The sequence below is a fragment of the Sinocyclocheilus anshuiensis genome, unplaced genomic scaffold, assembly GCF_001515605.1.
Source record: "Sinocyclocheilus anshuiensis isolate Anshui unplaced genomic scaffold, SAMN03320099.WGS_v1.1 scaffold1079, whole genome shotgun sequence".
NCBI classification, from domain to species: Eukaryota; Metazoa; Chordata; class Actinopteri; order Cypriniformes; family Cyprinidae; genus Sinocyclocheilus; species Sinocyclocheilus anshuiensis.
Genome location: NW_015548207.1, coordinates 1,722,679 through 1,739,173, shown reverse-complemented (window position 1 = coordinate 1,739,173; position 16,495 = coordinate 1,722,679). Strand labels below are relative to the sequence as shown.

General features: G+C 34.3%; 1 protein-coding gene across 1 annotated transcript in view; it reads left to right on the top strand.

The window, feature by feature from the left end:
- The window catches only part of LOC107653541 (low-density lipoprotein receptor-related protein 1B-like), a 302,414-nt gene that overhangs the window by 135,778 nt on the left and 150,141 nt on the right, over positions 1-16,495 (top strand). Inside the window, exons 19-26 of the mRNA XM_016440286.1 lie at positions 353-517; positions 644-826; positions 3,395-3,595; positions 9,455-9,700; positions 11,087-11,284; positions 12,189-12,393; positions 12,714-12,878; positions 15,085-15,329. Coding sequence (XP_016295772.1) covers positions 353-517; positions 644-826; positions 3,395-3,595; positions 9,455-9,700; positions 11,087-11,284; positions 12,189-12,393; positions 12,714-12,878; positions 15,085-15,329 — 1,608 coding nt within the window. The remainder of the gene's footprint in view (positions 1-352; positions 518-643; positions 827-3,394; positions 3,596-9,454; positions 9,701-11,086; positions 11,285-12,188; positions 12,394-12,713; positions 12,879-15,084; positions 15,330-16,495) is intronic.

The following is a 16,495-nucleotide window of genomic DNA, read 5'->3' as shown; positions in this document are numbered from 1 at the left end:
TCTCTCTCTCTCTCTCTCTCTCTCTCTCTCTCTCTCTCTCTCTCTCTCTCTCTCTCTCTCTCTCTCTCTCTCTCTCTCTCTCTCTCTCTCTCTCTCTCTCTCTCTCTCTCTCTCTCTCTCTCTCTCTCTCTCTCTCTCTCTCTCTCTCTCTCTCTCTCTCTCTCTCTCTCTTTCTCTCTCTCTCTCTCTCTCTCTCTCTCTCTCTCTCTCTCTCTCTCTCTCTTTCTATGTGGTTTATTTATTTGGCTTGTATTTTTGGAGAGTTTTTTTTTCTGTGATTGAAAATATTGTGTTTTAATAAAGGTGCTTTTCAAATTCAATTATCTCTCTCTCTCTCTCTCTCTCTCTCTAGAGGATGACTGTGGGGATGGCAGTGATGAGGTGGGCTGCGTTCACGCCTGTTCGGTGGCTCAGTTTCAGTGCTCCAGCGGGAAGTGCATCCCTGAGCACTGGATGTGTGACGGGGACAATGACTGTGGTGACCTCAGCGACGAGAACGCCACCTGCTCTAGGACAGGTGCTCATGATTGCACAAAACACAAACACACAGAAACATTGACCTAAAACTGACGTCTTCCACCTTCAAAATGTCAACATTTGTAACCACTAAACTTGCATCACCAAGACTCTTTCCCTCCATCAGCGCTCTCTGCTGTTAACGACTGCAACGAGAGAGAGTTCCACTGCCGTGGTGACGGCACCTGCGTTCCCGAAATATGGCGCTGCGACGGAGACAAAGACTGTGAGGACGGTAGCGATGAATTCGCCTGTGAGGGAGCCAAGAGAATGTGTGACCCCAAGGCAAAGTTCACCTGCAAGGTCTCAGGTAGAAAGCAACATCCATTACATAATCACATTATCACATTACATAATCAAGATTCATCCTTTGGAAAATTCTCTATAACGTCATCACTGGGTGAAGAGGCTCATAAATATGATCATTAATCGATTGGTTGTGGCCTGGGGTGGTGTGATGAATCAGCACTCATTCAAATTTTATTACATTACTGTTATTCCACTGAAAATGGGACTGTGATGTGGAAAGTCGCTTCCAGAAGACCATTGATTATTGCTTTGCTTCCCTCTAGACTGAATTAATCATGTTTAAGATGCATCGTTATGTTCTGATTGAGGCAGACCGGGAATATTTTATTACCCTTCTGAGTCGGTTCAGGTAGAATTGTATTTGTGTTCGTGGGTAAATGTGTGCGTGTGAATTGATCTGCGATGCTGAACTTCAAAAGTTAGAGGCTGGAAAGTAGAGCATTTGCCACTTTAAAAAAGCTGGAGGCTGGTTTATGAGAGGAACTTTTGAGGGGAAAAAAGACCTTCTTCAATTTGTGACGTAATATACATAAGGGCTGTCAATCAACAGCAATGGCAGGTAATCAATACATATGGATATTTTCCCCAAATAAAGCTAATTCAAAGACATTGCATTATTGTGTCTTAAAAACCTGCTGAAAACATTTTAAACCAGCCTAAACTGGTTTCCTGGTCTTAGATGGTCTGTCAGACATGTCTATTTAAATAACCAAATGAATAACAATTAATCAAATTTAAATGGATATTTGCTTTAAAAAAAATCCAATTACCTTCCTGCTGAAAAAAAAAAAAACAACTAAAACCAGCCTAAGCTGTTTGGCTGGTTATAGCTGGTCTTCCAGCCTGGTCATAACTGGTTTGCAGGCTGGTTTTAGATTGGTTTTAACCACTACTTTAGCTGGTCAGGTTGGGAGACCAGCTAAGACCAGCCAAACAGCATATACATTTTTCCCCCCAGCAGGGATTGCATTATTGTGCCCCCCAAACCTGCTGGAATAATCTTAAATCTGCCTAAACTGATTTTCTGGTCCTAGCTGGTCTCTCAGGCTTGTATAATTAACCACATTTATGGAAATTAATCAAGTGTATGTGGGTATTTGCTGAAAAAGGTATCAAATGAAGCTAAATTAACGACTGCATTATTGTACTCAAGAAACATGCTGAAAACATCTTAAACCAGCCTAAACTGGTCTTAGGTGGTCTCTCAGGCTTGTCTCTTAGCTGGTTTTAGAGGTTTTGGGAACTTATTATCCTGGATGACCAGCTAGCTGTCTAGCTAACACCAACTTGACTTAGCTGGAAGATTAGCTAGAAAAGCTAAAGACCAACATAGGCTGGTTTATAAGCAGTTTTTTTTTCAGCAAGAAGTAAATGTATTTTATGTCCATATCATTAATCATAAGCCTATCACTAGCCTACAGAAAACGTCCTGTGTGAACATCTCCTTATTCATTCATTCTCTCGCTAAGTGCCCTCTGTAGCAACTTTATAGCATGTTTACATTAGCAATTTAAAGCACATAACGGTTTCACATTTGAGGTGTCACTGTGTGTAATTTATGCTGTGGAACAAAACGTGAAATTCGCAAGCCTCATTTTATTCTTAAATCTAAAACCGCTGTTGTAAAGCCATTAGAAATCCCTGAGGGGAGCTGTTAGCGAAAATGCTAATTCGCTCCCAGGTTGTAGGGCTACAAACCGAACAGCTAGAAGCTATAGAACAATTGTCAAAATGTTTTAGTGCTTAGGACCTTTCATAAACATGGAGGAGGTTTTAATTTTCGCCTTTTTAATCGCATCTAGCCTGGTTAGGAGATAAATTCAGGTAGTACAGAGACCTAGCTAAATAAGTTTATATAAAACCCAAAGTAAAGTGAATTAAAATCTGATTAAATTAAGTCTTGGTGAAAGTCTAATGAACATGAAGACACTATTTGGTCTTGGAAGATACAGAAAAGTAATTTATGTACTCATCGCCCTGTTTCACCTTCTTAAAGGACTTGTCTGGAGAGATAATGAGGGAACCGCTAATGACTTGTCTCACATACATGAAAAAAACCCCAAACACCTTAGGTTACTCAGTACACCATTAAGAAGAACTGATAAGGATTCTGTATGAAAATGTACAGATAAACTCATGTCTCACATTAAATTGGAGAAAGGGGTATTTAAATAAATACATAATAAAAAAGTGGCTATGAAACTGTCAGTCCAAACGCTAACAGCTAACAGTAGCTTTTTATTATCACTTTGTTCCCCTCACATGCTTTAGAAAGCACTTGAATGTGTTCTTATGTCGCAAATAATCTTTTTATAACGCAAAAAATAAACAAAAACAAAGATTATGTACCCCATTATCGCTAATGATACAGCAAACACCAAGGACCAAAAAGCACTGTGAAACTGTATGTAGCCCTATGAGAAATTATATGCCATATCTCAGATATGCTAGAGTGTTTTGGTTAAAGAAAAAGTGTGCAGAAAGCAGATAGCTTTGTAGAGCAACAACGCAGAGAGTTAATGATGTTAAAAAAAAGTCATTTGTAACGCATTTGTTTTCTCATGCATAGGGAAATGCATTAGTAAGGACTGGGTGTGCGACGGAGACATCGACTGCGAGGACCAATCAGATGAGGAGGGGTGTGAAGTGTCCGTCTGTAAGCCTCCAAAGTTTCCCTGCGGCAATGACACGTCTGTGTGCCTCCCGCCAGAGCGAATCTGTAACGGTTGGAGGGACTGCGCGGACCATTCCGACGAGGGACCATACTGTGGTGAGTCATGGGATGTGGGTTGTTAGTTAACACTGACTGGCCCCTGACACTAATGGTGATATGAGGTTTAATGTGATGAATCAGCTTCCTCATTGGAACAACATTGCTATTAACCAATCAGATTTCAGGTTTGGTTTAAGGTTAGATATGGGCATTGAACGATATTGTTTTGAAACAATACTTTTCTATTGTTTAAGGGCTGTACTGTTTTTTTTTTTAATATCCCTGATTTTTTTTCCCTTTTATAGATGCCTGTTATGATAGATACTCTGATGCCTCAGAGTAAGTAAATACATAAATACTTATACTTTTGTAAGAAAAATAAAATAATTAATAATGTATTTTCATCTATTTTGATTTTATTTAAATTAATTTTATTTAAAAACAATTTTACAGGAGAAGTGGTTAGTTGAAATACAAAATCCTAATTGTTATTCCCAATTGTGATAATTTAAATCGCAATTAGGCATCCATAAATATACCTAAACATATATTAAACATACAAAAAAAAGTTATACAAAAAAAAGAAAATTGTGTAAGATATCTGAATCGATTTTTATCTTAAAAAAACAAACAAACAAAAAACCCTCAATAAACCTTATTTTTGACTTAAATCATAGAAAAAAGGAATAATATTCAAGATGTAATAATATACAAGCATAATATTCTATGCATTCTATTATTATGTGAGATAGTAATAATTATTGCTATTATATAATAAAATATTTTCAATAATATATTTTAGTTTATTAATAATAATAATAATAATACATAGTATTATCTTGCTTCTCAAGTAAAGTTATCTGGTTTATCTCAATTCTTAGAAATTTTTACTGGAAAACGGGGAAAAAGACTTGTTACTAAAAATAGATGTTTTATTTATTTATATTTTTCTCTCTGGAAGTGCTGTCATTTTCCCTCAATTTCATTCTTTTTTTTTTCTTTCCAAAAATGAGTTTTAAGATAAATTGTACTCTTATAAAAATGATAAAGCATAATATTCTCTGCATTCTATTATTATGCAAAATTGTTATATTTTATAGACTCCCAAATAATGTATTTATATGCTACTTTAGTCATTAATTGATGTGAAATAAATGGATTTTTTGTGGCAAGTGTACGATGTGTTCTCACACAGTGATTCCGGATGCTGTGTGTGGCTCTTGGGGGATTGGAGGATTTTAGTGAGTGTGTATTAAGGTTCATTTAGGAAAGCTTCAGAGAGAGATCTCTTCCCTCAGGTGAGATGAGATAGCGCTGGAATATCAGCTTAGAGCCAATTACATCTATAGTCTCCTCCTCTCTTTCTCTCTCTCTCTCTCTCTCTCACACACACGCACGCACGCACGCACACACACACACACACACACACACACACACACACACACACACACACTTTCCCCTCCAGACTGATTAAAGCTGGAGAGCACGCTGAAAACTGGCCTCTGAGGATTTGAGAGAGAAGAGAAACAGACTCTGTACGGTCTGTTTTGCGGTCAGTAATGACTGAAGAGACTCATATATATATATATATATATATATCATCCACCGTCTAGTTGTGAATCACCTTATTTTTGGTACAAAATATGAGGAATGGCACAACAAAATCTCTCATACTCTCCAGTCATATGACATTTAGCTGAAATATCATCAGATATTGGTTCCATCTGTCAGAGAGGAAATTTGACTGTGAATTTATTTCCTCCTTTCGACCAAAATTATTAGGTTTTGTTCAGACAGGCAGCAAAAATCCAACCCATATCAGTTTAATTGTTTGTAGCAAAAAACGCATGGAATCTGATTTGAACAAACCTCATCCAAACCAAATCAATATTGTGGTTTAAAATCTGATTAAAATCCAATGTGTGTCAGATCAGATCGGGTTTTGTTTTCGGAGTTCGGGACGTGACGTCAGTGAAGTACGGCTAAAGCTATAGTGTTAAACACTCACAAAAAGCGTCTTCAGCTGAATTCCCTCTTTTATGCACACACGTGTCGTTCTCTTTGTAATGAATAGTGAATGAGCAAAGGAGCGAGCCGTTTTGAACAGCGTGTGCCAACTTTTCTCTTTCTACAATGACAGCTTCTTTTGTATGTGTCTTAGCACAAGTCATCACTATGGCAACCATGCAGATGCCAGATTTTGAGTACACTAAAAATTTTGAGTATGTTAACAAATGGATCAGATTTTTTAAATATATAATTGTTGTTTATACATATATTTTACTTCTTTTCAATTATTTATTCATTTGTTCCAATAAATAAATAAATAAATAAATAAATAAACAAATAAATCTATCTATCTATCTATCTATCTATCTATTAAGGTACTTTCTTAACCATTTGTAAATTATATTGAATACATTAATAAAATGAAAGGAAAACAATTTGTCATTAAGATAAGAATAAGAAACTTAATTCAAAATATATTTTCTGAAAGTCTCTTAATATATCAAGAATTGTGCTTCTCTAAAATAAAAACAAATATTAAAAAATAGTATTTATTTATTTAGAATAGAAAATAGAAAATAGAAAATATAAATCATGTACATGATAGCATTTGAAGAGTTTGGTTCCAGAACGCGATAAACGCCATTTAAAAAAAAAAAAATTGAGTTTTTGCCTAAATCAGTATTGTATCTGGTCGGTATTGAAAAGTCCATTTTTAATTTTACGCAAAATGCGATATCCGCCGAGTTATTCTGTCATGTTTTCTCCCTTTTTTTCCAAACCGCGACAAACGCCAGTCTCCCTTCTCTGCAGAATGCGATATATCCGCTCAACCAATCACAGCGCACCATTCCACGCACTGTAGACAGTAATGGCGGCGCTTTGAATACACCCGGCATCCTAGTTTTCTGTAAAAAAAAAATATACAGTTTTATAATAAATCTTTGAAAATCAAAATCTGGATTTGAATTTTTTATGTTATTATAAGCTAAAGATGCTATGTGAAAGTTTGAAACAGAAAATAGTGGTTTTCAAAGAAAACACATTTTTGCTCAGATTAATCAAAATGGATTTATAGCGTTTTGGAACCAAACTCTTCATTTATTTATTTATTTTTAATTTGTTTCCTTTAGAAAAACATTTTGCCATTTAAGCTAAGAATAATAATAAAATATATTATCTGAAAATAAATCTTAATATCTTAAACTTTTGCTTCTCGAAAATAAATAAATATGTATAATTATACAATTATGTAAATGATACAATTAATTGATTTATTTTTATTTACTTTTTTCTTTGTAATAAACTTAATTGAAAATATATTTATTTTAATATAAATTATTTTATTTAACTTTTTATTTCTATTCTATTCTATTCTATTCTATTCTATTCTATTCCTAAGAATAATAATAAAATATATTATCTGAAAATAAATCTTAATATCTTAAACTTTTGCTTCTCGAAAATAAATAAATATGTATAATTATACAATTATGTAAATGATACAATTAATTGATTTATTTTTATTTACTTTTTTCTTTGTAATAAACTTAATTGAAAATATATTTATTTTAATATAAATTATTTTATTTAACTTTTTATTTCTATTCTATTCTATTCTATTCTATTCTATTCTATTCTATTCTATTCTATTATCACTGGCCTTTAATAAAACAATAGTGTCATTTGTGTTGGCACTGCATTGAAAAGCTGTAGCCCGAATCCCAGCAAGCGCAGGTTCAGCGGGCCTGAAAAGAGCATTTAACGTCACATTTCAGTCTAATGTCCCTGTTAATTTTAAAAGGGCCAATCAAACCCCCATTACCTTTAAGCACGCTCTCAATGTCCTGCTAAAATATCTTGGACATGACAATGAAAACTGGACTGAACCCAAATCCTGCAAAGGCGCTGGCAGAGATGAATGCACTCGTCCTGGTCAAGATAAATACAAAATCGTCAAAACCCAATGGTCTAGAAACATTCCAAAAATTTTCTGAGTTAGATAAATATTGTTTAAAACAGACCTGGCCCTCACGTTATAGAACTAATCATGATGAATGAGCCTACAGATCACGTTCCCAGCTTTGTAGAGTGAATCTTGGAGAGAAATAGGTCACCATTTTTTTGTTCTTTGTTAGTATGCAACTCAAATGCTTTAACCAGATTGTCAGTGCTTAACTGGTTCTTTACTTTATATATCTATATAACTATATCAACAGCTCTTTCCTGATCTCACTGGGCTTTGCAAGGTTTTGCCCTGCGGCTGCTTTTCTCTGTGCTACAGAAGATGTGTGAATGGACCTGCTGGCCTTTGCTATACTATGACTTGTGAATTATAGTTTGTTTTTAATGCAACTTGATGAGATCTGACATACAGCTGGACAGTCTTGGATGCCTAGAAAAATCTGTCATCTCTCCAGTGTCGGGGAAAGTTAATTTTAAAAGTAATGCATTACAAAATTGCATTACTCCAAAAAAAAGTAACTAATTATATCTATCTATCTATCTATCTATCTATCTATCTATCTATCAAAGATCCATTATTCTCCTGTTAAAACTTTTTAATTGTCTGTATTAGTAACTTCGCTCAGACCTCACGACTCCTCAGTATCACTAGTGCCAGATTGTACTCTAGCTTGATTGAATGTACTTTCACTTGCCATTTTACACCTTTTCGAGCTCTTTTTCCCTCATCAATTATCCATTTCTGTTCCCCACAGCTCTTCTGCCTGTGCTTTGATGTTTCCATTTGAGAGTCTAGCACATGTTTATTCACTCCAGAACTCCACCAATGTGACTGCCTTGAGGTTTATGGATACATTATCCTCTGTCAGTGCTAGACACTTCATTTAAACCTTGAAACCACTTGCTGTTCAAGGTGGTGTTACCTTGAATCCCTCTGTGGCCTCAATTTTAGGGGGAAGATCAAACCAATGTATTTCTTATAGTTGTCGCCTAATTGGTTGGGATTAATATTTTAGCATATAATTACTATATAGCCACTGTCCTGCCAAATCAAAGTGTTTAAAAAGCTTTTTTTTGGTTGTAATATAACCTTTCTATGCCTCAATAGTTTATCCCACGAGCTTGATTTTTAATGTTCATTTAAAAGAGTTTGTTTTCCCCCCAAGTGCAAAGCCATTTGCAACAAAGGTACGCTTTATCATCACTGTTAGAAATAACATTATTGCGCTCATTACCCAAGAGGGTAGCTGCTATATTCTGCTAGTTGACAACTTTAGCTAATACTTAACCACGTTTTTCCATTCAGCATCTCACCATGGGACCACTTCAGTGACGTACCGTCACATTTCATCGTCCAAACCTACAGTCTTCAGCCATAAATCACATTAAAGTGATACCAAGGGTGGAAAAGGCTTGGAGTTCAGTGCCTCTTAGCTTTCATTAGAAGAATAACTAAGAAGAACAGATATCCTGGAGCAGCATAACTATATGGTACACTGAAAAAAAAAAAGTTTTAGTACTGGCTTAGTACCTTAGAGTGTAATATGTCCCCTTAAAATGCTATGAATCTTTTAGTGGTAAATATGGTACAGATATGTTCCTTTGCTGCCCCAGTGAGATGCTGTTGTACCCCTAAATGGAGCATGTCTATGAAATGGAATAAGAAGTCATTGAGTCGGTCCACTTGCTTTCAATCGCTCTAGCTGCCCAAGAAGCATATAGCCTGGAGCACCAAACTCTTTCTTGTTTGTTCATTCTCTGCTATTTCCTTCAGCTCCTCCAAATGTCATACGGCTCCCTGCTGTTTGGCCGTATGTCTACTGACGAATTCCATCAGTTCTTGCCGCCTCAATGTTCGGACCCTGCTATTTTCTTCTGAAGTGACAGTTTCTTCCGTTCTTTCTGACAGTAACCCCCTTTGCCTGCATTTTTTCTCCATCTCAGATGAGTGTTCGGTGAGGAAGGGCGACTGCAGTCACGAGTGCTCAGTGGCGCCGGGTAAAGGGGTCGTGTGTTCCTGTCCGGCCGGGTTCCAGCTGGGTTCGGACGGCCGGACATGCGAAGTCCTGGATTACTGTACCAAGCACCTACGCTGCAGCCAAGTGTGCGAACAACACAAGAATACTGTGAAATGCTCCTGCTATCCAGGCTGGAGTCTTGGACCCGATGGAGACAGCTGTTATAATACAGGTAAACAGCGGCATGATGATTCTTGGTTGGCCTGTGGTTAACGATTTGAATTTTTCACATGAAAATTAGAGGTTCAATCTCAAACAGGGTTAAAACCTGATTACAGTCCAAACTGCAAGGCAATTAACCTCAAGGGAACCAAATGACCCTTAATTTCTGAGCTGTAAATAACACGGATAAATGGCTGCAAGATGACAAGTAAGTTAATTGGTGACTCAGTTTTTTTTCAATGCATATTTATTCATATTTACTTTCGGAGAGAGGATTGTGCAGTCAGTTTTAAGGTGTAAAATGCATCTGTGATATGTATGCATTTCATTTTAGCGGTTTGACTTTACAAGAGAGCAAAAGCAGGCTGGGAATTATCAGAGAGCTCAGACTCCTGCGCACTTTATGTGAGTGGAGAGGAAGATATGCGCAAAGAGCACTCAGCAGCATGTTTTAATAAAAAGAAAAACAAGCTTTCACTGAAACACACAGCTCAGTTTTCAGAGCTGTCAAAGTCCGTTTAGTTTTTGTCCGAACTGAAACTGCCAGCTATAATTCATATTGCAGTCCACATAAGGTTTCCTCTTCAGTCTCAGACTTGTAGAGCTGTGTGCCGCATAACATTTTTGCTTTATTCATAGCTTGGAATATGCTAACATTTTATTCAAAGATTATTATTATTATTATTAAGTGATATTTTAATATTATTTATGAATAATTTTCAAATTTATTTTTTTCAATTTTACTTTTTTCAGTTTAATTTTACATCAATTTAATTTGCTTAATTTTGATCAACTCAGTATAATTTAATTTGTAATTTACTAAATATATGTTTATTTTATTAAATAAGGCATTTTTTATTTTAATTTGTTTTATTTTAACATCTCAGCATTAAATCTTTTTATGACCAACTAGTCAATGTTAAATGTTAATGTTGCATTACGTTGCAAAGTTTTTGGACTGTTTTCTTTTTTTTTTTTTTCACTTTACAGATTGCTATATACAGATTATTACATTATTACAGATTACAGATATTTTAATGCTTTTTCATTAATAATTTTACCATTACAATGCAAAAATTGCATACATGTGATTTATTTTATTTTAGCATTTTGAAATTCTTTGGTAATGTTTCTTAACAATGTTTCACTTGACAGATACAATTTCTCTTTTTGTCAATTTTACATTTAGTGATTTAGTCTACAAATGAGTAACATATCAATTTATTTAATTTACTAGCAATTTATTGTTAATCCAATTCCTAAAATACACACAGATCCTTTTTATTGGGATTTCATAGGACCAACAAGTCAACGTTAAACTTGCTTATGCATTTTCACAGTCCTATGCAGCATGCATTCTTGTTCTCTTTACCGATTGTTTTCTGTCTTTTTGTAGATCCTTTTGAGGCGTTCATCATTTTTTCCATCAGACACGAAATTCGCCGCATCAACCTGCAAAGGGGCGACTACAGCCTGTTGGTCCCTGGGCTCAGGAACACCATCGCTTTGGATTTCCATTTCAGCCAGAACCTGCTGTATTGGACCGATGTTGTAGAGGACAAAATTTACAGTGGGAAGCTATCAGAAGGCAGTGGTATGATTTACAATTTTTTTTTTTTACATAGTTTATGACAGTGTTAATATTTATGACTTAATTATACCATACAAGCTATAATATGATTCAGTGGAATTTACAGTGCATACTGTAAATATCATACTGGGACTGAAAACTGCAGAATTGAAAAAAAAAAGAAAAAAGGTTTGTGTCAAGGAATTATTTTGGATGAAAGTACTTTTAGGTGCAACCTCCTGCTTCTCCCATTTTCTCACAAAAAAATGTGTTTTCCTTGCCTGTCACTCCAGTACCAGTGGAAACATGAATAATGTGTCAAAAATATTTTATAAATATTGTCAAATCTAGCATATACTACAAGTTGCATTCAGTCCAGGATGTTTTCAAAGTGCTGTGATTTTTTATTATTTAATACTATTTGTATTTTATTTAATTTTTTCATTTTATTTTATTTGAAAAATATTTAAGGAGTGACTGATACCCCTTTATTTTAATAAAATAAATTTAAACAAACAAACAAAAAAATGCTACATTTATGTTAAGTGATGTTTATGTCCTATTATATTTAAAAAGATCAAGGTAAATGTTTTTTTTTTCCATGTCTCACGAATCATGATTCTTATTTTTATTATTGTTGTTCAGCATATTGTGAAGATATATTTTTTTTAGCTCTGTTTTACACTTAAAAGGCCAAGTCAGTCTACCAACTGTGTAAATATTTCAGCTTCAAAAGCTCCCAAAATGTGAGAAGTAATTTACACTTAGATCACAAAAGAACTGATGAGTAGATATTGAGAAATTTCACATATTTCATAGCGTACCAAATTACACTCACCAAATGCCAAATTCAAGTAATCTTGAGCTTGACCGACCAGCTAGCAACCATTTATTTCCTTTAAAATAACCCAGTTTGTTGTCCCGGCAGGTGTTTCGTCAATCGAGGTGGTGGTCCAGCATGGTCTAGCCACTCCAGAAGGCCTTGCTGTTGATTGGATAGCGGGAAATCTCTACTGGATTGACAGTAACCTGGACCAGATTGAGCTGTCCAAGCTAAATGGCGAATTACGAACCACCCTCATCGCCGGGGGTATGGAACACCCTCGGGCCATTGCTGTGGACCCCGGCCAGGGGTACGTTTCTCAATCCAGTTGAAGAAAATAACAGCAAAGCACCAGTTTTCCAATTACTTTATAGCTTTAATGAACAACTTCAGTGATTGATAGCTCCATTCGGTGGTTTGCGAATCGTAATGAACCCATCTAATCACCCATAAAGGAGTTTTTAAATGATTTCCAAAAGGGATATTACCATGAAATTGGGCCATTACACATTCTTACCTGTTTTGTAATTGCGCTAATGCTAATGCTTTTAATGAGGATGTGGTTTGCAAGTAACCCTCATTTGAAAGTCGTTTAAGGTAGATTTTAACATAGAGTTTTGTCGTCAACAGTGCCTTGTTCTGGACCGATTGGGACGCCACGTTTCCTCGCATCGAAGGTGCTTCCATGAGCGGGAAACAGCGGCATGTGGTTTTCAAGGACATGGACTCCGGCGCTTGGCCCAACGGACTGACCTTGGACCACATGGAGAGCAGGATAGTATGGACAGACGCCCGGTAAGAAGCACGCAAACATTTTTTCGCAAGACAAGACCGTTAGGGAATGTTTTGGATGGAAACGAGAGGGTGGAATTGGGAATAAGCTCGGATTCAGTCGTTTGTAACAAATTGAAGCACTCGTTTGGTTGAATGATTGATGTGTTTTTGTACCGGTTCAAATTCGAGATCCACCTCTGCTGGCGATGAAATGACAGGCCGACAGAGATATGCTATTACTATTGATTATAATTTTGCCCATCAAGTATTTTTTAGTATTTTACAAAGCAGCGGCGTAGCAATTTTGCTGTTTTGACACATTCATAAACTCTCATCTTGAATTTCTCACAGCGATAGTTTAATTCCTCTTGTGCCCGGTGGCTCCAAATGCACCGCAAATTAATATTCAGATAATGAGATTCTTGGACTTAATGAAGAATCTGATCAATTCTCAGCTTTCGATTACCTCATTTTTGTCTCTGTTATATTCAGATCACACATCTCTCTTTCTCTCTCAGTCTGTCAACAGCATTTCTTTCTTTTTTTCTCTCTCAACCGTGTCTCATCATTAAGGCATCAGTGCACTTTAAAGTCTTTCTTGCAAACTATTTTTACTGTTTTGTTTTTACTGTTTTTTTTTATTTTTAGTACACAGTCTTTGTAGTAAAAATGTAGAATATGTTCATATATTCTTATATATATATTGGTATAAATATACAAATGGAAACAACAAAGCACAGGCAGAAGAGCTGTGGGGAACAGAAATGGATCATTGATGAGGGAAAAAGAGCTCGAAAAGGTATAAAATGGCAAGTGAAAGTACATTCAATTAAGCTAGAGTACAATCTGGCACTAGTGATACTGAGGAGTCGTGAGGTCTGAGCGAAGTTACTAATACAGTAGAGACAATTTAAAAGTTTTAACAGGAGAATAATGGATCTTTGATAGATAGATAGATAGATAGATAGATAGATAGATAGATAGATAGATATATAGATAGATAGATAGATATTGTATAGGTTGTTATTTTACTTCAAGCAAACTTTGATTTATTTTGAAACTACTTGGTTGATGTCAGTTAACTGAGTTGTTGTAATTCTTAAACAGGATTTATTAATTTTTATTTAATTTAGTTGATTTAATTTGATTTAATTTTGATTTGAAACAACTTGGTTCCATTCAGTTAATTGAAATGTTCTAATTCAGAGTTAAACAATATTACATTTGTTTTGTTTCAGTTTGATTCAGGTTGAGTTGACTCGAGAAAGTTCAGTTAATTTATTTGTCATAATTAAGATAATTTATTAAGAACAAGATTTATTTTAAGATCTTTTAAATGTATATTCAATTTATTTATTTTTAAGTTCGAATTGATTCAGTTCAGGTTGATTTGATTTGATTTGAAACAACTTTGTACAGGTCATTTAATTAAATTGTCCCAATTCAGAGTTAAACAAGATTATGTTTGATTTGATTCAGTTAAATTCAGGTTGGTTTGACTCGACTCAGTAACTAAATTGTTGTAATTCAGAGTTCAAGATTTATTAAGTTAGATTTGATTTGAAACAACTTTTGTTAACTGAATTGTCATAATTCAGAGTCAAACAAGATAAGGTACGATTTGAATCAGTTTGATTCAGGTTGATTTGACTAAACTAAATTCAGCAAATGTATTTGTTATAATTTAGAGTTAAACAAGATTTATTAAGTTGGATTCATTTTGATGTTGATTTGATTTGAAACAACCTGGTTCAGTTCAGTTAATTTATTTGTCGTAATTCAGTGTTAAACATGATTAAGTTTGATTTAATTCAAATCAGGTTGTTCTGATTTGATTTGACTCAGATTAACTTTAGTTTAGTGAACTGAATTGTTGTAATTCAGAGTTGTATTTCAGGTAGATTTGATTCAGCTCAGTTCACTTAATTGAACTGACACAATTCAGAGCTAAACCAGATTTGCAGAGTTTGATTCTAGTCAAATAAAATCATCCTGAACTGAACTGAATCAAATCACACTTAACAAATCTTGTTTTTAATTCTGAATTCGACTCAGTTCAGTTAATTGAACTGAGGTAAATCAACATGAAACAAGATTGAATATATTTGATTCAGTTTTGTATTGTGTAGAAATGTGTATTAGGAAAGTGAATAAGGTGGATTGCATTTCATGCTGACTTTAAAATACTCTAATGATGATAATTAGAAAATTATTTGTCCTTCCTCAGATCTGACGCTATATACTCTGCTCTATATGACGGCACTGGGATGATTGAAATTCTTCGAGGCCACGAGTTCCTTTCTCACCCCTTCGCTGTGTCTCTCTTTGGAGGGAACGTCTATTGGACCGACTGGAGGACCAACACTTTGACCAAAGCCAACAAATGGACCGGAGCCAATGTAACTGTGATCCAAAAAACCAGCGCCCAACCCTTCGATCTGGAGATATACCATCCTAGCAGGCAGCCACAAAGTAAGAAACTGTCTCGCTGTCATTCAAAAGTGTCTGGAGGGACTTTGAAAGAGATGATGATTCGAAGGATCCAACAGAACATAATGAGAGAAACCTCTAGATTGAGTGAAGTTGTCATGTTGGATTAACAGCATACAATCACCCAGTTTTGGCACAGTCCCGTTTCTCACTAGAATATTTTAGAGACTAATTGGCTGCAAAGCTGTCTCGTCAAGAACTCCCTTGATTCCCATCAAGAATTCCCATAATTTCTGAAACATGAAACAGACAGTCAAACACTACAAGGTCACAATTCTCTTCTGAATGCCCTACTAAAAACTAAATGCACTTTCAATTAGAACCAAAAGATGTACCAAAACAGAAACAAAATAATGTTCTTTTGTGAAATTATTTATTTTATTTTATTAGTTTAGTTTAGTTTAGTTTATTCAGAACCAAAAGATGTACGAAAACAGAAACACAAGAATGTTTGATTTTTTTTATTATTATTGAAGTGATTCTGTACGAAAACAGAAACACAAGAATGTTTGATTTTTTTTATTATTTTTGAAGTGATTCATTTAATTTAATTTTATTTAATTTTATTTAATTTTATTTGATTACATTTGATTACATTTTATTACATTTGATTAAATTTACTTTTAAATTAAATTTTATTTTATTTTATTTTATTTTATTTTATTTTATTTTATTTTATTTTATTTTATTTTATTTTATTTTATTTTATTTTATTTTATTTTATTTTATTTTATTTTATTTTATTTTATTTTATTTTATTTTATTTTATTTTATTTTATTTTATTTTATTTTATTTTATTTTATTTTATTTTATTTTATTTTATTTTATTTTATTTTATTTTATTTTATTTTATTTTATTTTATTTTATTTTAGTTTAGTTTAGTATCGCAGTTCCATATTATCTTAGAGTCTGGTTGCAGGCATAAAATGTTTGCTCAAGCATAAAGTCAGCATAAAATTAAAATTTGCCTTACTGAACTTATTGTGAATGATTCATTCATTCTATGTCATTTTTATGAATTTTCTGCAAACATAATTTTTAATCAAAATCTCATAACTGGATCTTCCAGTGAAAATGAGAGACTTCTCTTTGGTGACATATGTAGGACATTTCATCATTTAGTCCACTTTTTCTTCAAAGTGTCAC